General features: G+C 33.8%; 1 protein-coding gene across 1 annotated transcript in view; it reads left to right on the top strand.

The window, feature by feature from the left end:
* The window catches only part of LOC129217403 (paraplegin-like), a 79,277-nt gene that overhangs the window by 9,755 nt on the left and 47,183 nt on the right, over nt 1-22,339 (top strand). Inside the window, exons 4-9 of the mRNA XM_054851700.1 lie at nt 11,766-11,846; nt 13,495-13,655; nt 19,316-19,396; nt 20,883-21,116; nt 21,222-21,371; nt 22,073-22,217. Coding sequence (XP_054707675.1) covers nt 11,766-11,846; nt 13,495-13,655; nt 19,316-19,396; nt 20,883-21,116; nt 21,222-21,371; nt 22,073-22,217 — 852 coding nt within the window. The remainder of the gene's footprint in view (nt 1-11,765; nt 11,847-13,494; nt 13,656-19,315; nt 19,397-20,882; nt 21,117-21,221; nt 21,372-22,072; nt 22,218-22,339) is intronic.

Here is a 22,339-nt window from a genome sequence, read left to right as displayed (position 1 = left end):
GAAATTAAATGAACAAGTTATTAAAAAAATAAAATCTTTAAAATAATTGTCCCAAATGACATCATCCAAAAATACCCCTCCTGAAAATTTTCAAGATGGCGGAAGGGTCACGTGATCATCCAAGATGGCGGACCCCCTTTCCCACTGTTAATTTTTTTCCCTCCTACTTCTCCCTATATATCGCAGTTGTTACTACTTCTCATCGTATTTTCATCCTAAATTCATCGCCTCGAAACAGCACTGCTCGTATATTGCTCCAAATCTCATCGTATTTTCATCCAAAATTCATCGCCTCGGAACAGCACTGCTCGTATATTGCTCCAAATCTCATCGGTATAGGGAGCAAAATTCATCGAATTCCGATGATCGGATTCTACTATTGCCGATGAGACATATTGGAGCAATTTCCGATGAAAACTCATCGGAATCCGATCATCGACCGATCATCGGCCGATCAAAGTTTGATCGGATTTCGATGAACGGCCGATGATCGGCCGATGATTTGATGCTACTCGGGTGGTGCTGATCGATTCACGTGTTCAAAGAAAGAAGAATTGACTTAATAAGGGTACTTTAAATGTTTGTCACGTTTTTTGATGAAGATTAAATTGGAGCTTTGAATCGAAAGAAGGAAGTCTACTGTTGATATTTGTCTCGAGATTTCAGGTCGTGTCCCTAGGTTTTTTTTTTTTTTTTGAGACGATCATTTAACCAACAACAAAAATACCATAGCCCAATTTTATAAAATATAAAATAAAATAATAAATAAATAAACAAATAAGGGCGCTGCCCACATCCCCCTCCCGTGACTTCTCTGACCCCCCCCCCCCCCGCCCCAAATTTTTTATGGACCAATCGCCCATGGATAAAATTGCCCCCCCCCAAAACAGGCCTCTGGATCCGCCACTGCGTTACGGACTCTACATAAATGTCAAAAATACCTTGGAATGCCCCTTCAACAAACAACAGCTTTTTATCATTACGTCTTGGGAAGAAATGTTTGAACAAAACTTATAGATAAAAGACTATGATGATTTGCAATAGTCATTTAGTTGAAATGGAGCATCGATGTAATTACGTTCACTTTAAGGTTTTACAATGAAAATACAATATTTTGTTACAAATTTTTATAGTATATATATTAAATTTTATTTTATTACAAAAGTTTATAGTTCGTTTGTGTCGCTGATAGTCTACAGAATAAGGTCAAAAATACTGTTACAGTGCATTCCACTACAGTGTCCACAGATAGACGTGCAATCGAACCCAGCTTTACGACAGCTACAGCTTTGTAACACACAATGTTTTACAAATGCAAGATTATTAGTAAGAGAAGTTCATTTGGAGCAGGGGTAATTGTCATGGGCTTAGGTGTCAGTTAGTTGCTTGAAGTATATTGTCAACCCTATTCTTCTGTTAGAAGTTTAAAACCTAACCAAGTTTGAATAAAAGATTGTGTATAAGCAAGTAATAGCAAAAATGTCTCTAAAGTAAAATTTTGATTTAGCGAAACTCCCACCAACTTCAGACGCCGCTCGTCAACAAATTTTTAGGGTTTACCACCACATTCAAACTTGGTTAGGTTTTAAACTTTCCCCAGGAGAGTCAGGTTGTCAATGTACTTCAAGCAACAGACTGATTCCTAAGCTCATGGCGATTACCTCTGCTCTAAGTCAATTTCCCCAACTAATATCTTGCAATTGTAAAACATTATGAGTTACAAACTGTATCTGTAGTAAAGCTTTGTTCGATTGCACATCAATGTGTGGACACTGTAGTAGAATGCACTGTAACAATATTTTCGGACCAAACCAATGAAATATTAAAAGATGATCCCTTATAAAAGACTAAAAAATGATAACCAAAAGTAATATTAAATATTAATAATATCCGCTGCGAGGAAATAATCAGTTGAAATGTATTACAGTGAAACCTGTGAAAGTTGACAACTTGGCGGTGCATTTTTTTGGTGGTCAACTTAAACAGGTGGTCAACTTATAGAGGTTAATTTATATGATATAGGACTAATTCTGTACCTGAAAAAAGCTGTCAACTTAGGTGGCTAACTTACAAGTGTGGTCAACTTGACAGGTTTTACTGCATTCCTGATTTATTTATGAAAAACTTAAATAGTTAGCCAAACATTGACATTATTTTGTAGGCTACTATAGGCGACACAAACGAACTATAAACTTTAGTGACAAAAAATTGTACAATGGTAGTAAAACTTAAAGTGAATATCATTATATTGCTCCATTTCAACTAAATGACTGTCATTACATTATTACCTATAAATTTTGTCCAAACATTTCTTCCCAAGACGTCTAGATACAAAGCTATAATTTGTTGAAGTTACTTTTTGTAGTGAGTTTTCTATATAGGATTAAGTTATTAAAATGGTGAAACTGAGCTATCTACATAAAATTGTATGTAATAAATACAATTTGTTTATAAGTGTGGTCCCCAACATTTTCTTCCTGAGGGCCGCAGATCATACTAAAATCGTTCTCGCGGGCTACAGCACATATAAAATTTCAAAATATTTTACTCTTTTCTAAATGAAATGGAAAAATACAGAAAAGGGAAAAAAATGCAAATCAATAATTGTTGCTATCATTACTTGATGCTTATTTTGTTAAATGCAACCTGTTTATCATAAACCTATTTTGAAATATTTGGCTCCTAATTTGTAACATGTCATAAAGAGGCCGCATCAGACAGATTTCCGGTTTTCGCATCCCTATGTTAACCTACGGTGCAGAATGTCTTCTCATTCTTACGAAAGCTCATTGGGAAATTGAGATTTTCAAACATTTCTTTTTTTGACTTAATCTGTGACGACTATAGAGTGCTTCTATTTTTGCGGTTTTTCATTAAAATAATTCAAAAATTTTTTATACAAACTTGAAGTTGAACTTTGAGAAAAGGTGAATTTTTGACGAACCTTGAGGAGTATTCGGATTTTTTAAAAAATAGAAGCATAGCGTATAATCTCAGCTTTCTAAAGATGTCAAAATATTTTCGATAGCTTTAATTGAATAACAGTAATCAAATGAATGGTGAGCCTATTCCAATTCACAAACTAAAAATTTCCATCCCCCTTTACGAAGGTACGAGATTCGCCTCTACGCAAGTGATTTATGGCCTTTTCGGGGAAACGGTCAGCACCCCACTTGTGGGCGTGTTCTTCTCCACCTGCTGTCCACAGATCGATTGTCCTAAATAGCTGTCTGGAAAGCATTTTTTCCCTTCGCTTGAGAATTGCGAGAAAAAAACCTGGCAAAAATGACGCTCTTAAATAATTTCAATTTTGCTTATTTTTTAATAAATAATTGCATTTTTTTTTGTAAAATTATGTATATAAACACAAAATTTAAGCTTTAAAAGTATTTAAATCACGATTTTCATGCAGTTGCAAATCTTTGGGGGGGGGGGGATTGAGAGTTTAAGTGCTTCTCTCGACGGGATAAAATAAATTGAACTCACCCATTAAGTAATTTTTAATTAATTTTGTCACAATGTAAGTATATATATATATATATTTTAATTATTACATAATGTAAAAAGAAAAGAATATTTGAATATACCTAGAAGAAAATTTGAACTTACCCTTATCACTTTTGTTTGCTTTTCGAGTATTATTGGAATTTAAGGACAGTGCGAAAAAAGATATGTAACTCAATGGTTTTAAACCCAAAGGTATATATTATCGCGATTTGTCTATTACTTCTTTTTTCATTGAATTAGTAATTAACGTAAAAAAAAAACATATGTATGTGCTTACCTAGAAGAGTTATGGCAGGTCAGAAAGCAAATCATAAGTTTATGATCAGTTGCGGATTTTAGGGGTGAGGCAGCCCCCCCCCCAAAAGGGATAGATTAATTTAACTATTTTATTAATTATTTTTAATTGAATTGTTTTTTGCATTTTTTATATAGGTTATTAACACAAAACACATACAGCATATTTTGAATAAAAGCATTCTTGTTTGCTAAAGAAGTAATAATGGAGTCAGAGGCACAAAGTGGCAGAATACATTTGGTTTCGAATTCTAGGGAACGTATTATCGCCATTCGTCTACTAATTCTTCTTTTATGGAATCAATAATTAACATTTCTAAAAAAATGTGTAGGTTCACCTAAAAAAGTCATTTTGATCCAGGCAGCTATTTGCCAAATAATAGATTTCTTTTTCAGCTCATAAAAAATGCAAAATGATAGAAATCACATGATGGTAGTTTCTTGGAAAAATCATGATTATTAATGTCAACGGCATGTAGTATCAATATGTTATCTCAACTGTGTCATGACTTTAAAAACAAATCAGCAACTGCTTTGAAATTCACACAGAAATAGTTTCTGAATTCTTCAATAAAACTTATGTTTTATGAAGTTATGATTTTCTTACTCAAATAAGATTTTGTAGTTAAAATATAAATTAATTTATAAAATCTCAAATGAGGGATGGGTTTATTTAATAACATTGCCTTCAATGTTCCTAATTAAAACCGCTCATTGTATAGCATCTCGGTGCAGTGGTTGGAAGTAGCGCGCTGCAAGTAGCGACGCTATTGTAGTAGCTACATTTTTTAGTAGTTTGTAGTGTAGCGCACTACTTTTTTAAAAAAGTTGTGTAGTGAGTAGTTAACTACAAAAAATAATAGTTTGTAGCGATTTCTGGAAACTACTTTTAAATAAACGGGAAAAAAAATCAAGGTTCAAACGAATTTAAACTGGCGCAAATTTTACACAAGTACATCAGCGGATGCAATGAGAAATAAGACTCATAAAAGTACAAGCTGACCTCAGGCATTTCATTTTGACGCCATTAGTTTGTTTGCCGTCGTAATTTTCATATTTCACCAATATTTATGTTGAAAAAAGCACTTATTTTCTCGAAAATGAAGATATCGATGATTTCATGAGCAGAAAATTTAGTGAATTTTATATGAACAGACCGAAGATTGTAAAAAAAAAAATTAGTGAGGCTTAAATTTTTCGACAGTATTCACCAAATAAAAAGAAGCTACTGAAAATGTTATAGAAAAGGATGAAATTGAACTGTTCTGGAGGACTTACAATAAATACGAGCATTACAGTGTATGAGTGTATGATATCGGACATTTTTATTAGTGTCTTCTGATGAACTAATTTATCAATCTTTTTTTGTTCAATCCTCTTACGGTGTGTGTGTATTAGGGTGCCCCCCTCAAAAAAAATCGAAATTTAATTTTTCAAGTCGCACACTCTCTTATATTTTATCCTTTTATGTCAAAAAAAAAAAAAAAAATCATATAATTTGAACAACGGCAACAAGTGCCGATTATGTCTGAAAGTGTGAACCAGCATTTGTGAATGCTAGGCCAAATTAAAATATAATGTTTTTTTTATAAACTCAAAATTTCTGTTGATAAAACGTTGCTCCTATACCCCATATACGCAGCACAAAAATATTTATTCAAATTAAAAACCATTTAGATATCCCACACATGGCCTAACATTTATAATTTTCTTCAAAAAATTTAGTTTTTGATACATATTTTTAGAATTGTAAGAATTTACGAAATTATGAAGCTGAAAAATTAGGTAATTAGCGTTAAATAGAAAATTTTGTCTTCCTACGATTTTTAAGTCTCCCACATAGTACTCTAAGATATGGATTTTTTCCAGGTTGAGTTAAATTTTTCATTTAAAATATATTATTCTTTTATTATTCGTTTGTAATTGTTGATCTGTAAATGTGTTCGCCAGTAATTTTTAAACTTGATATTCTATTTAAATTTATATATAATTTTTTAAAAGATGACTCGAAACAAAATCAATTTTTTAAATAAAATTATAAATTTTAAGTCAAGTGTGGCAGATCTATATGTATTTTAATTTGAATAAATGTTCTTGTGGTGCATGTGGGGTGTTGGGTACAGGGGCAACGTTTTATCAACAGAAATTTCGAGGTTTTTTTTTTTTTTTTTTTGATTTGGCCCAGCATACAAGTATTGTTTTACACTTTCAGGTGCAAGTGGGCACGGGTTGCCATTGTGCAAATTATATGAGACGTTTTTTCACGATTGTTTTGACACAAGAGGAAAAATACAAGAGTCTATGCGACTTGAAAAATTGACTTTCATTTTTTGAGGGACAACCTATTGTGTATGCTTTTTATTTACTTATTTTTTGGAAAGTAGCGAAGTAGCGACTACATTTTAAAAGTAGTTTGTAGTTGCTACATTTTGAAAAAAGTAGTTGTAGTTGTAGTTAACTACATTTGTAACAAAGTAGCAGGGTTGCCACGCACCGGGAAAACCGGGAAAACCTGGAATTGTCAGGGAAAATGAAAATGGCCGAAAATCAGGGAAGTGTCAGGGAAAATGAAAAATTGCATATTTCCGATCATTGTTAGCGCGGGCCCGCGGTCTATGACGTCAAAAAAAGAAAAAAAAACTTTCAGCCTTGTTTTTTTCGCCGACTTTCCCTTCCCATTCCTCGTTTTGTCATTCCCCTCTTTCTTCTTCCCCCTGCAGTTCTTTTTATCAACTCTCTGCCATTGGCGCGTGCGCCATAGCAGTGGGCGGCGGACATGCGCAGAAGGTACTTCTTTTCTTCCTCGTTTGAGCGGGCTCTGTTTAAACGGGCTCTGTTTAAACGCTGCTTGTTTACGTCAGCAGTTCTGAAGTTGTTATGATGCACAGCACATTGTTTTGTCTGCGAGTGCGACTGAAGTTTTTAATGAGCTGTAATAATCTTTTCATATTTTATATTATTTCTTTAAATTAATTAGTGAAATCGCATTATTCTAAACAATTTTGTTCTGTAAATTGAGTTCATTAGACAATTTTAAACTTAGAAAGTTTCTTTTTTACAGAAGTATCGCTAATCTTTTAGTATTTTGGTAGTGATATTTAAAGGCTTCCAATGCGCTTCTTTCTTTCAAAATAAAAGTAATCCGATTAAAAAAAAATCTGCACATCAGAGAAGTTTCTGATCAATGCTCAAAATTTAACTTTATGACAAGGTGCCCACAAGAGTGATTATGGCGCCATCAAAAAAAAATTTTTTTTTGGGGGGGGGGGGATTTTTAATTATTTATTTTACTTTATTCTTATTCAAATTATTTACTCATATTACTTTACTTTATTATTTTCATCTGTGTGTGTGTATTTTATTGGGGAGCGAGCACACTTTTCTTTCAAAAGAATAATAATTAAAAATAAATAAATAGGTAAAAAAAATAAATAAAAAAAGAGGGTTAAAAATAAAAAAAGCGCTAAGGCGTTCAGAAATATTGGGGGGGGGGTTGTGCCATTGAACTTGGGGGGGGGGAGCACCCCTGTTTTATAAGCAACCAACAGGGGAAATATGTGAAGCTAAAAGATGCATGATTTTTTTACAGGCCAAAGTCTAAAAGCGCTTTGAGTTCAATGGATTGGAGGGGTAGAAGGTAATAATTGAAAAAGTTTAGGTTTCATAAGTTTTTAGTTCAGATTATTTCAGCAATTAACTTTATTTTTGTGATACAGTTGTCACAATTGTTAATTTTGCAGTTCTTTCACTTGATGTAAGGCAGTGGCTCCTCGCTATTGAAAATTAGATATGCTACATTTGCATTAATTGTTTATTACAGTGATTTGCTTCACTTGTATTAGTACATTAGGGTAGTTCAAAAATACACTTTTAAAAACAGGTTTATCCTAGAAAACAGGACACCACTCAATGTTTTTAGACTTGTGGATAATAAAATACTGGAAGAATTTTAACTTCCTATTCCAACTGAAAGAGGGTGCTCGACCCCCTCCCTCAAACTTCATAACTATGAGGAGCGGGTTAAAAAAATACATTGAACTGAAAAAACAATGTTACATACTATAATCTACACGAGTTATATGCATATTCATTGCAATAAAATAATTACTTACATAAAAAAAACAGCTGGGGAAATTAAATGTTTCTAAATTTGTGACTTTTTTATGCTAGAGCTAATGTTAAATTAAGGGGTCATTGAGCACCCTCTTAAAATTTGAGTAAGAAGCTAAAACTTTTACAGCACAATACTATTAATAAGTCTAAAAAAATAAGGGGTGTCTTGGACTCGAGCTGAGAGAAAAAAAAAAAATGAACCACCCTTAGTACATATTTTTGATTATTTCAGCTTGAGTACTAGCTAATAAGTACTAGTAAGCTAATTTGGTAACCATTGTTTGTAAAGTTTGAAAATGAGGTAAGTTTTATCAAAATTTGAGATGTATATATTAATGTTGCAAAATGAAGGTGGAGATCGATAATCTGGAATTTTTCTCAAAACCACCTGGAAAACCTGGAAATGTCAGGGAATTTCATTCTTGAACTTCCGTGGCAACCCTGAAGTAGTTGTAGTTCGCTACAAAAAAAATGTAGTTTTTCCAACCACTGTCTCAGTGACATTAAATTGGGTTTAGTATTTAATTGGCTTGAAACGTTGAAAATGTTTTCGGTCCACATTCAAAATATATTAGTGCATAATATTCCTATATTTAGAAGTAGATTCATTGACCGCAAAACCATTAAAAAATAAAGTCACTAAAACTCTGTTGTTAAACATCGAATAGGCGGGGGGGGGGGGGGACTCAATTTTCCGTGCCTCCTCCAAAAGATTTTTCTGTATCCTGTCCGTTTTCAGCTTATACGAAACAGCATGGTAAATTAGCGTGGTCCAATATAGGCCTTTTTATTATTTTTTATTTTATTGGTTTTACTCTCCCATTTGGTTTTACCTGTGTAAAAAATAATGATTGTGAAGTTTGAGCTCATAATTTTAACATTTAGAGAGAGGTAGCTTAACAGCCTCGAAGTTCTACGTTTTTCCATCTTATGCTACGAATGTAGGTAGAAATAAAACGAATGCTATTAAAGGTATGTAATTTCATTTCATGGCAAATACACAAAACTTTCTAATCTTTCAAAATCCAAACTTCTAAGATTGCAGATAAAACGTAATAAACTGGGGTTATAATAAGCGAGCTTGGGCCACAGGGGACATTTTTTTGCGTATGTTTTCCGAAGTGTTTCCAGAAATAAAATTGTTAAACTCATACTTCATACTGTAATAAAAAATATTTTTGATGATTTTTTAATCTCTTAATTATGGCAGTGGTGCCAAACCTTTTTCTACTTGAGACCGCACCTCATATTAAAATGGTTCTCGCGGTTCAGAACATAACTAAAATTTGAAGATGTTCAACATTTTTTTAAATAGCATGTGAAAACGAGGAAAAAATAATGAAAATTAAAAACCAATCATTGGTGTAATCATTACTTGATGCATCTTTTTTTAATTGCATCAGTTTATCAGAAACCAATTCTGAGTATTTAGTTCAATTTTTGACGTTCTCATTAAACATGCTTTTCGATTTGTTGAGTTTAAAGAAGACCACGGGCCACACGTATCAACTTCACACATCGTATATTTGCCCCTCGAGCCGCAGGTTGGGTGCTACTGTTCTTATGGTATAACTTTTACACTGTTCCGATTCATTAGTATTCTTTTCGTGAAACATTTAGCGTAAACGAAAAATCTGAAAAGAAAACCTGAAATTTATTCAAAACTCTTGCTTTTAAAAACATACATAAATCAACTACTACGCACAAATTTGAAAAGAGAAAAAAAGGACATTGAAAAAAAAAAGGATAAGTAATGATTCAAAACTGCAATCTTTGATTAAAAAACTTCAGAAACAAATTTGATTTTCTTTTTCGAACGCTTTACTAATTCTAAAATTTACCCTATGAATTAAAACAGTATGTTTCAAGTCCGAAAAATACGTTCCCTGATAATTCACATCGATAAGTGGCGGGGGGGGGGGGGGGTTAAGGATTCTGGCATTCCCATACAGCTTGACAAATATGGAAATTAATGCGGAAAACTTTTCATAATCATTCTTTTTCCGTTACTTTTATTTCGATTCACGTTTCTACAAATGAATTTATAATTTATCATACCAGTGTGTTTAATTAAATCAGGATAAATGTAATTGATTATTAAATTTACTGACTTCTGGTTAGAAAGTTAATGATGGTGTCGCAGCGGCCAATGAAGTTCTTAAACGTAATTTTCATAATCGACTTTTAAAATGTGAAGCAGAGGCTGAAATAGATCAAATGCTACAGAATATAGATTGCAAAAGATTAAAATAATACTGGAATATAACTGTTTTCAAAAGTAACAGTTTTGCTTTTATTCGAAAATATCATTTCAAGTCCAAGTCGTTTCTTTAAAATTGGGAGGGGGTGGGGGGCCTTGTTTTGGTACATTCCTCAAATTTTGAATAATTGTTTCATTTTGGTGAGTTCAGCCAGACTGCAAGAATTTCGCGCCCATTTGCCTGGTGCTGGCGGTAATGATGCGGTAATATTTGATGAACAAGAGCGGCAAATTCAAATCGCAACGTGATCCATAATTTGTTTTATCAATCCTGCGAATGCTTTTGATTTGCAGATTGATAATGCTACATTTCGAAGGAAAACAAAATGTTAATGATCCTACTGCATATCCTTCTTGTGCATAAAAAGTAGCATGTGAAAGCATTTTAATAAATCAAATTTAGAGAACAAATAACGAATATAAAATTAACAAAATTTCGAGTTTCAGTGCGTAAGGAAAGGAAAGTTAGGCACAAAACACCGATTGTGCAGAAGATTTTGGTCGAAACTAAAATGTGCTAATAGAATCAACACAAAAATTGTATGTGGTCATCCAAGACTATACACGGACCCTCTTCCCCTGCCAATAAATTTTGAGCGGTGACAGCATAGAGGGGAAGATGTCCCCCAAAACCTGTCAGCCGCTCCACGTAGAGGGGGAAGTAAAACGCTACAACTTTCTCTCTCTCTTCCGAAAGCTAGAAATTTTCTGTCTGATGAGTCCTCTTAATCGCACTCTTCGAGTTGTAACATTTTAAAACAACGGGCCCACACGGATCAGCTTCGCGGGCCAGATGTGTCCCGTGTGCTGTAGGTTTGGGCACCACTGGTTTATAATATTGTTAGGAATGAAATAAAAAAAAGGAACACCCCGGCAACATCATTAATTTTTAGTTGTAAGCATATAATCATACTACTGCTCTTGCAATGTTTCGGAAGGGTTGGGGGGGGAAGCAAGAGGGGTAGGGGGTCAGGACTTTGTGTTATTTTAGTGCATCGTTTAAATACTAACATCCTGCAAAAAAACAGCTTTCCCCTTATTATTTGTGACACGAAAAGCGTATAATCATAGTACTGCTCTTGCATAGTTTCGGAAGGGGTGGGGGTCGGGACTTAGTGTTTTTTTTAGTGTATACTTGGTCAGCTAACATCCTGCAAAAATTCAGCTTTCCCTAAATTAGTTGCGACAAAGCCTATTTTTTTTACCTTCATTGACTAGGCTATAAGCTATATTGCACGAAAAAAACAAAGATCTTCCAACGTGAACCGCAAACAAGTAAACAAGTTTGAACACATCTAAGATTGCCTTCGGGTTGCCCAACACAGGTTAGTTTAGCCAGGGATACCATGCTTAAAAAGTTATTGCCTCATTGGCGAGAAAAATATTTAAATTTTGTGTAAGAAATCAGATGTCGCCAAATGGGGGGGGGGGGTGTATATCACATCTGTACCTTTTTTTTCCCCAATTTTTACACACTGAAGAAGGGAATTTTTGCTTATCGAATGTGTTTATGTATTGTTATGTATTTTTTACTTTTTTCATATAAGATTTCAAAAAATTTCTGTATTCATCTGCTTAATTTTTTCATAAGAAATGGCTTTGCGTGGTTTCAAGACATCCTCTAAAGCTCTATCATCTTCACAAGATCCTAATAAAAAGGATGATGATGAAGGTAAAATATTTTTTTCAAATTTTTCAATTCGTGAAACTGATGCTGTGATGTTTCACTCTTCTTTTTTTGTAGTAAATATTTTCCAGTAAACTCCCGATTATTGGCAGTCGGATTATCCACACAGGTCTTTTTACATTTTTTAAAAACAGTTATTAAATGTTTTTAAACTTATGATTGTGCTATTGCTTGTTTTTAGCCTTTGCATATGTATATTTTTACATTCGATGTTAGTAGATGCACTGTAGCAATATTTCTTTTCTAGCTATAATTTAAATATATGTGTGAGTCTTATTATTTTTTAGCTATTGTATACAGCAGTATTGTTTTTTATCTATTATTCGGACTATTGTGGCTTTTGCTTATCCGCAGTTACTGTGCCACCCTATTCTGTGGACAATCGGGAGTTTGCTGTACTTCATTCTTTTTAATTTTACTTTCTGCATTAAAAAATTTGCAATCAATACTGGAAATGTATGTTTATCATTCAGGGTAATTTCTGGACACAGGCCTTTTCTTCACTTTAGAAAATTCAAAGAAAAAATCCTTAAAATACTTTAAACTTTTATTTGTAACTTATTATTTAGTTATGAGTTTACTATTTACTTTTAGGGATGTGAAAGGGGAAAATCTTTTTGAAACTGGTTGTTTAATGTCTAAAATTATGTTGGATTTGGTAATGACACATTTAAAAAGATTTCGCTTAATAACATAGTTTCAATTTGTCTCTTTTTGTTGAAATTTGATTTATTTTAGATGCTTAAAAATACTTTTAATTTTTTGTTAACTATTTTAAATATTTTATCTATAAAAATATACCCATTTGCATCTGGTATGTTTGTATGTTATTGCTTAAGATCTACTCCAGAAATGTTCCTGTTCCCTGGGTAATTACTGCATCAAGCCCATCATTTGAGGGGAAAGTAAGAGGGATCAGGTAGGTAAATTGAAAGGGTGAACAAAAGAAACCCTGACCCGTCCCAAAATAAATTTTAAAATACTCATTGTGAATAAGAGTACTGACATTTTTAAACTTAAATTTAAAAGATATGTATAACATTTGGCTTAGGCCTCTCAAAAAATAATTTCGTTTCTGCTCCAAAAGCAATCGCCTCTTCCCTTAGATTTGAGAAATAGAGGTATTTACACATATGAGGCCATGGTTTTGTTGTTTTCCTGGAGTATATATCTTTATTGTGCCAAATTCAGAAAGCATAAAATAATAATAATAATAATATAAATACTCTTTTTGCAGAACTATAGTATAAATTAAGACAGTGGATCTTTTTGGAAAAATAAATAAATAAGCAACTTGTAATTTTCTAATTCCTTAAAAAACACATTAGCACTTTTTCTTATGCATATGTTTATTTCTAAAAGCAGTGTTTGTACTAATAAAACAGCAAAAGTGTTTCTACTTTTTTTTATGTATAGTAGTTTAAAGTTTTAATTTTGTAGTTTAAACTGGCCAACGTTTTCACTTCTCTTAATAATTGCCTTCTTTTAATGACTAATTTTTCTTGAAACGATGGGTGGATACTTGTGGAAAGTTTTACTGTTATTGGATGTGTTTCATTTTTGTCCAGGAGTTACCCTGAGGGGCTCAAGGTATCCTGTTCCTAAATTATTGTAAACTTTATGAAATTTTTAGATGAAATGAAGGGGATGTTTTTGAAATCTTTGATGTGGTTGGCTACGGCATATGCTGTGATAGTTGTGATGTCCACTATATTTCCAAGTACTAATCAACCTGAAGTTCTACGCTATGTATCTTGGCATGAATTTGTGTATCACATGCTAGCCAAAGGAGAAGTATGTTGTATTTGGTCTCTATTATAGCTATGTATGTGTCAACAAAATAATCTTTGTTGTGAAACTGGAAATTGAATATCGAAAATTAAACTGCATAATGCACATTTTTACTAAAGCACTAACCTTGATGATGTAAGCTGTAAGATTACAGTAAAATATCTTTAAACTGCAGATATTTAGAATGCAATTCTCTATAAATTGGGAATTTTTTTTAGAAATAAACAATAAGCTCTGTGGTTTTAAAAAACCTTGTTTCTGTATTTGAAACCCAAAAACATTCTTTTTCAATTGAAATTTTGAAACTGTTTCTCACCTTTCCTCTTTCATTCAAAGCTTTTAAGACCAAAATAGTTACCACAGTAAAAAATAGTGCCAAACTGCCCTTAAGGATTCACATGCCATGAAAACCATTAAGCTATTAATTGAAGGATAATGCTTCATTATGGAACGAATTATTTTATGAATGATAACTAAATTGCATGATTTGAATGTTAATACTCAATTTTGGTTTTAACTTATTCTGATATGCAAATATATCCATGTTCTGATATGTTCTGAATAATATTTTAAGAATTTGAAATGCTCTATGCAAAGCCAAAGAGTTTATAACGCAAAAGCTCTGGTTCCAAGCTGTGTGTTAAAATGATCTTCTACCAGGGTTGGCTTTTTGCCGGCAGAAACTGGTTTTTGTCCTGCCAGTGGCAGAAACTGGTTATAACCGGCAAAAACCGGCAGAAACTGGTAGAAACTGGCAAAAACTAGAAAACGTTTTTAATAGCTCTAGTAATTACTTAATGACAGACAATTAAGTAAAATAAAAAATATAACTCCATTTCGTCATTGCAAAAACTTAATATAATAGTTATTTAATAATTAGTGTAAAAATGTTAAATAACAAGACTGACATTTCCAAAGCAAAGTAAAATTTATCATAGTTGAAATTGCTATGTGTTAGAAATTTTAGCCTTGTAATGTTGTAAGTAACAAATTTTTCAGTTTATTGTTTATAATTATTTTGTTTGCATTTAATATAAAGTGTAATATATATATCAAATATTTAAATAAATACAGATTTGTTTTATTTCATTAAACTCTAAAATTCAAGAACTTGTCATTTTACACTTAATATAACTGAATAAAGCTATTCTCAAAGAGCTTAATCAAGCAGTTACTGATAATCATTTACTTGCCTATATGCTTCATCCAAAGTATTTGGGAGTAACTTTATCATGTAATCAAGAAGAAAGTGCCTGAACTTTACTCACAAATATTAACCCTGTTATGTACCTTATACCATTGCCTTACAAAACAAATCGGCCCCTTTTCCCAAAACTTATTTTTCCAATCACGTTGTAACAACTACTCCAAATACCACATGGTGGTCCAGTTTGAAAAAATGTGCTATAGATGAAAGTTTTGAGAATCTTGCTTGTTCTTTGAGGATAATGCCAGCTAGTTCTGTTGGAATTGAAAGAATCTTCTCAAATTTCTCCTTTGTGCACAACAAATTGGGAAATTGGTTAGGTTTAGAAACAGCGTCAAAACTTCTTTTTTGTTACAGGCAGCTGCAGTGTGAAAACAATGTAAAATTTGATTTTGAATGGTGATAGTGTTGTAAATAAATTGTATTTGGGTTAATGTTTAATTATTTTTCTTACACATTTTCTATTGTATGTCAGGAATTGCATTTATGGCATTTTTTGAGTTTCTGCCATAAATGTGGCAGAAAGGGGGTTTTGCCATGCCGGTTTTAACCGGTTTCTACCAGTGGTTTTTACCGCCTCGGCAGAAACCTGCCAACCCTGTCTTCTACTGAATTTTAATCTCCCTGTGCATAAAAATGTTACTTACTACTTTTCTCACTAAAGTGAAAATGAATGTGCAGAATTATTTCAATATTATCAGTTAGTGAAAATATTTGAATTGAAATTTTGATAAATGTCCATATTTCAAGAAGGGAGGCAGGGGTGACACTCATATTCAAATGGTAATACTGAAACTTACGAGAGATGGTCAAAAAAAAAAAGTTAGAAGTTGAACAAAGCAATATTTATTAACAATAGACAGAAAAACCAAAAGGAATTAAGAGGCATACATGCCTATCACTTTATCACTTTTTGACATAATCACCAAGTGTATTTAAGCATCCATCAGCAGAACGAACTTGTTTTACCCGTCTTGGTTGAAATCCCCGTCCATTGAGTCAGGTCCCAGTGGATGTTTTCACAGCACTGTGCCGGATAGTCTTTGGGAGTCAAATATGGGTTATTCGGGAGTGATTCCAGATTTCTCTACCTCGCAACAATTCTCGCTTTGCTTTAGCAGTATGGCGATGATCATTGTCATGTAGGAAGATGACACCTTTACTCAACATTCTTCACAAGCATTCTTTACTCATGAAAGTCGAATCATAGCTCCCACTTCCACGTGAGACCAATTTTGGAAGCGTCTTGCCATTTCAATCATCCTGAATCAGTGGCGGATTGGTTCAAAAAATCAGCCCTGGCATTAGGAGATGTAGCGGCCCCATAGCTCTTACAGATATTAAATTTTACCTAACGATTGGGATATCAGTTAAATATGAGGAAATTATGATTAACAACTAAATATGTTTTATTTAAACAAAATTTAACAGATAGGAACACTTCTGCGCTTTAATGGTGAACAAATTAATACAGTATTAGCTAAATCTTATTTTGGGGAAAAATTGTGATTGTAATTGTCCATTTAAGTATTTTTGTAATGCTCGGAACTTGATTCGATATATCTGTAATGATAACACTACTTGGCTAGTATGCCCTTTTCTGCAGTTCTTAACAAGTAACTTAATTGCCCTGTTATACAGGGCCCAATCAAGTCAAAGTGGTGCCCAGGTCCTGGTAAAATTTGGTGCCCCTTTCACAAGGAATTTTGCATATTCTCAACGTAAAAGTTACAAAAAATAGGGGAAGAAGAAAGAAATTCACCCTATTTTGGTGCCCCTAAAATTGTGGTGCCCAGGTCCACGGACCCACAGGACCGTGCGTTAATCAGGCCCTGCTGTTATATGAAATTGATCTAGCGATGTTCGCATGGGTGAAAGATTAGGGCCGTCTTAGAACGTGATGGGTCCCTCGACACAAACACATATTACTGGGCCCTGTCACAAACATTCAATATTTATTACTGCCATACCCTGACGACCCTCAAACTCGATGCGAAATCAAAAACCTGGTGGGAGGGGTCGGGTACGAGTTTGGCAGCCCCTCAATTTTTTTCAACCCCCCCCCCCTTTGTATCAATACAAAGAGATTGAGAGAGTGGACTTAGCTTTGTGGCTTCTTGGAGTCATTGAAGTATTAGCAATATAAACTTAATGGAAAGATTAACATTGAGTCTGAAATAGGAAGGGGGGGGGCCTCTCGTCCGGAAAATTTTCGAAATTGTAGTGTTAAAAACTCAATTTTAGACAATATTTGGTGATGTTAGGGGAGCGTAGTTTCAGGGTTTCTACTGCTACAATTTTTCGGATGTGGAAATCCAAAAACAGAATTTTAAATTTTCTTCGAGTGTATGGTATGAAGAGCGGTTCCGGGGGCTCTCCTCTGAAATTAAAAAAATATATATTAGCTCCGAAAACGCAGTTTAAGAAGATCTTTGGTGATTTTAAGTCGAGATAGAGTCCGAGGCCATCCACCAGAAAATTTTCAAATTGAAGTCTTAAAAGCCTTTTTTGGTAAAGACAAGGGCACCAGCAGTTACTCAAAAGTTAAGTTCCAAAAACTAAATTTTTGTTGACCTTCAGTGATGTTAAGAAAAAGAGTTTTCAGGAGGCTCACCCCGGAAAATTTTCGAAATTGAAGCATAAAAACGAGATTTAAAACGTTCTACATTGATGATGCCGAAAGAGAGGAGGGGACGGGGTATTTTCCTAGAAAATTTTTGATACTGTTAATTTAAAAACACAGTTTTAGACCATCTTTGGAAATGTTAAAAAAATGGGAGAGGTTTGAGTATTTTCCCCCAGCAAATTTTCGAAACTTGAGTTCCATGTTATGGCGGGAGTGGATTCGGCTGTTCTCTTATGAAGTTATTCAAAGTTGAAGCCCAAAAATTTAAATTTTACACGATCTTCGATGATAATATGAGGGGGGGGGGAGTTTCTGGGGACCACCGGTATTCTTTCGGCATTGGTTTTTATCAACTTATTTTCTTTTTTAACTGAGGGGACCGAAACCGTGAGTTTGTACAGCGTACAGAATACTCGTCTCTCGAAACTCTTTGACAGTTTCTTCAAAAAAATGTTTGAAACTCGCATTTCGGCTGTCTTTGACCTTTGATTTGATAATCTTAATAATGTGGAGTCTTTCGTGCTCCTCAATGCTATTTTAAGATTGCATTTTTTAAAAATAATTTTACGAAAAAATATTTTGTCACTTTTATTCCAATTATTATAAACAGGGTTGCCGAGAGCAAAAGTGGATCCGGAAGAAAAATGATATAGATCAATTTTTTCACAGGCCCCCTTCTATACACCTTTCACCATTAGGATATTTTACTCTCTGCGCAAGTTCAATTCCGATCCGGGCCCCTAATCTTCAACTAAGCTGACATGACCTCACGTCGACTCTTGTTGTAAAGCTGCATTTTATAGCAATTGTGAATATATAAATAAAAGCGTCAAAAGTATTTTAACTTTTTACGACCGCTAAGGTTTCCCTGTTTTTTTTTTTTTTTTTCATTTATTCATTTTTTTATTATACCACTAAAAATATATTGGCAGCCTCAGAGCCTGACTAACTAAAAGTGAGGCGCTGAGGCCCACATTAATTTGGAGGCCCCCTGAAGACTATGCAGTGCTTGATTTACATTTTTAAAGCACAAATGCACTTTTGGAGGCCTCTTTGTCTAATCACACAACTATGTATAAATCACTTATGTGCATTTATGAATCCTCTTTGGGCCCCCTCATAATAGTGACCAAGTAAATTCGTTACTGGCAGAATGATTAAAAATTCCCTTTAAAGAACTTTTTTCCAATTAATAAGTCATATATTTTTTTAAATACATGCATTTTTCATATCGTTGCAATGCTATGCAAAAATGTGGGGCCCCTTAGGAGCATGGGGCCCCAGGCCTAGGCCTAGTCAGCCTGTGTGGTAATCAGGCCCTATACAGCCCCATTTCAGAAATCCCCGCCCCCCTCTTGGTGACGGCCCTGCTTCCCTCCACCCACAAGGTTTAGCCCATGCGTAAAGAGGAGCTGAGGCTGTGTTTTGCGAATTTGTGTTATTCTAAACACATGCGCGCAAAATTTACATTTTGCTGTTAGTAGACAGGCTCGAAAGACTTTGCTGTTAGTTGATCGGCCCGAAGCATGACCGGCCCACCGGGTAAATGCCCGGTTGCCCACCGGCTGTATCCGCCACTGTCCTGAACTGTCTGGGAGCTTTTACTACCTACATGCAAACCAGCTGTATGATAATTAGCACCATCTGTTCCCACTCTGGGGAAAGAAAATTTTTCCACACTATGTAGGTTTCAAATGCTGTGGCTTAAAACCTTTTTTTTCTATAAATATTCTAAATGCAATAAATGCATGACAAGATTTCAGTAAAGTTTCTTGATTTCCTCAAAAATATGTTATTCATCTGTGCTTATTTATGGCATTTCTTTTCTAGGTGGAACAAATAATTGTTAGTCCAGAGGCTGATCTTGTTACGATTTATGTTCATGATGATGCAATCATAAAGGGCAAAAAGGTGTGTTTGTTCATTGTTGTTTTTTTTCATTATTTCTTGTAATTTCTCTACAGTTTTGTAGTTAAAATAACTTTCATGTTGTACTGTACCACCCAGAGTAATTCAAAAGAATGGACACAGTTTCAAATCACTATATTTCTTGCACGAAGCGTTGTACTTGAATTCTGTACACTGCATGTGATTATACATACATGGATTTTTATAGATGTTCTGCATGCTCTCCTTTGGCTACGTAAACAATGTCTAGATGATAGCCCAATACATTCTACATTTTATGACAAATGCCTTGTATTATTGAGTTTAAAGCCCTGTGATACAATTTCGTCGGTAATTCAAATCTGTGGGAAGAAGTAGCACATAAACAGCATCTTTCTGGTGCCCCACAACAAAAAGTCACGTGGTCTGAGATCAGGGGGCCTTGGTGGCCAGAACTAAAAAGCCAAATGCACGCTTAGTCACAGCTGATGTAGGTAGTAATTCAATTTACAACAGACACTACTGCACCATACAGTTTTGAAGCATTCTAAAGTGGTAGTATTCAAAACTTTACAGCATCTTACTTGAATTCATCCATCCAGAATTCATATACAATGTCTAGTGCTGGAAACATAGCAATTTGAAATTGTGTCCATATTTTTTAATCATCCTTTACATTTCATAAATTTTTAATGCATTCATGTCCAAAATTAAGGTCTCAAACATGTTGAGGAAGAGAATTGTTTACTTATGAACTGGGCCCTCGAGGTCTCCGAATCTCAATCTTATCAAACATGCTTGGGATGGTCTAGGAAGAGCCATGACACAGCTTAACTCCCCTCCTAATATTCTCCAAGAGTTAAAAGCCGTACTTTTGGAAGAGTGGACTTGATTGCCCCATGCATTTATTGACATCCTCATAAACAGTATGAAAGTTTGCTGCAAAGCTTGTTACGCAGTGCATGATGGTCACACTCTATGTTAGACAGGCGTTCCCCAAGTTAAATGCTTTTTCTCTGGTTCGTAATTTAACACTTTTTGATACACCCTGTTATTTAATTTCCAATTAAAATATTTTCCATGTTACGTTTCTACATTCTTTCTCCCATTGTACTATACCTGTGTGCCTAATTTTGTGGCAACACAGCAAATAGTTTTTTAGTTTTGGCAGACTTTTTATATGTGACCTTAATTTTGGTCATGTGTCTATTTGTAACTATGTCATTTGTCCAGCAGACTTACTGGACATGGTTTACAAATTATTTAAACATCTTTGGAGTACAGTATTTTATTGAAAAACATGTTTATTTAAATTCTACAGTTTTATAATTGTTTTCTATGTGAGGAAAGTTATTTTTTCATGTATGCATGCTGACATTGAATGTTCTGATTATGTTTTATTTCCTATAGAAAGAGCACAAATAGAAGTAATAATATTTCAGGTGTTATAATTATCCTTTAAAATGAGACATTCTCTAGCTTGCATCTAATATCATGTGTTTAATTTCAGGTTGAGCATAAAACGTATCATATGAAAATTGCAGATATTGAAAAATTTGAAGAAAAATTGAGAGAGGTTGAGAAGAATTTGGGAGTTATGTTTGGACAAGGAGTATCAGTGGCATATGAAAGGCGACGTGAAAATGTGGGCTTACTTTTAACTGTTCTGCTAATTCTTTCTCTTATGATATTAGCTTTTTTCAAGAACGTACAGATAAAAACTCCAAATTCAATGGACTTTTTTGTAAGTTCCATTTTCTTAAATACATCTTTAGTTTAAATAATTGTTTTTAATTTAAAATTACATTTGTTCTGTACCATTAAAATTGTTGACTTTTGTGTAATTTAGTCTCAACTTGGAAGAGCTAAATTTACGATTGTGGATTCTCTGACTGGATCTGGGAAAGGTGTTCAATTTAAAGATGTGGCGGGCTTGAAAGAAGCAAAAGTGGAAATTATGGAATTTGTAGATTATCTCAAGCAACCTGAAAAATACAAAGTTGGTTATGTTATATTTGTTTCTCCATTCATATTGTTACACTTTGGGGGTATGCAGACAATGTAGTGCTTGTGGGCAAGAATTTAAATCATTCCTCTGCTCTTAATTCATCTACAATTTCTTCGGAAATATCCAGCAATTAGGAAGAATGAATTATGACACAAAAGTGGAAGCTTGCTAAATCAAAATAAAAACTGCTGCATTTATAACAGTAACGAAAAATAATTGAAAGATTGATTACATACACAAAATAGTGTAAATTATTTTTTAAATGCCACAACAATGCATTTCATTTGACCATGAATTTGTGGCAATTTATTGTGTAGTTCCAACTGCCCATGTAACTTATGGCTTTTTTGTTTGTAGAGTGAGCATAGTTGTGCCACTGAGAGATGGTGGATGAACTGGAAGCTGAAACAGAACATCTTGTTGTAGGTAGGATCAGCGAGAACGTGGGAGCAGTAAATGCTTTACTGCTTGCGTGTCCTTGCCATTCCCACCTATTACAAAAAGGAGTGGTCTTTTTCTGCTTCCAATTCATCTGCCATCTCTCTGTGGCACAACTATGCTTTTATGGATAACAGTTCTCAAAATTTTGAAGAATTATAAATTTGACTTAGAGTTATTATTATTATAAATATTTTGTGCATTAATTTAGAGTTTTTTAAAAGTAAATTTTAATTATTTATCAATAATTACAGGTTTTGGGTGCTAAAATTCCCAAGGGTGTTTTGTTATTAGGACCTCCTGGTTGTGGTAAAACCATGCTTGCTAAAGCAGTTGCTACTGAAGCCAAAGTGCCATTTTTGGCAATGGCAGGATCTGAATTTATTGAAATGATTGGTGGTAATTATTTACTAACATTTTTTAATAAATATATTGTCAATTTTCTTTTCGAAATCTTCACATTTATTCTGATTGTTTAATGTCACTTATATTGTGATTGATACACTTTCTAACAAATATTT

This window comes from Uloborus diversus, chromosome 2 (genome assembly GCF_026930045.1).
Source record: "Uloborus diversus isolate 005 chromosome 2, Udiv.v.3.1, whole genome shotgun sequence".
Lineage (NCBI taxonomy): Eukaryota > Metazoa > Arthropoda > Arachnida > Araneae > Uloboridae > Uloborus > Uloborus diversus.
Note: the sequence above shows the minus strand (reverse complement) of the source record. Positions and strands in the feature narration are given on the sequence as shown.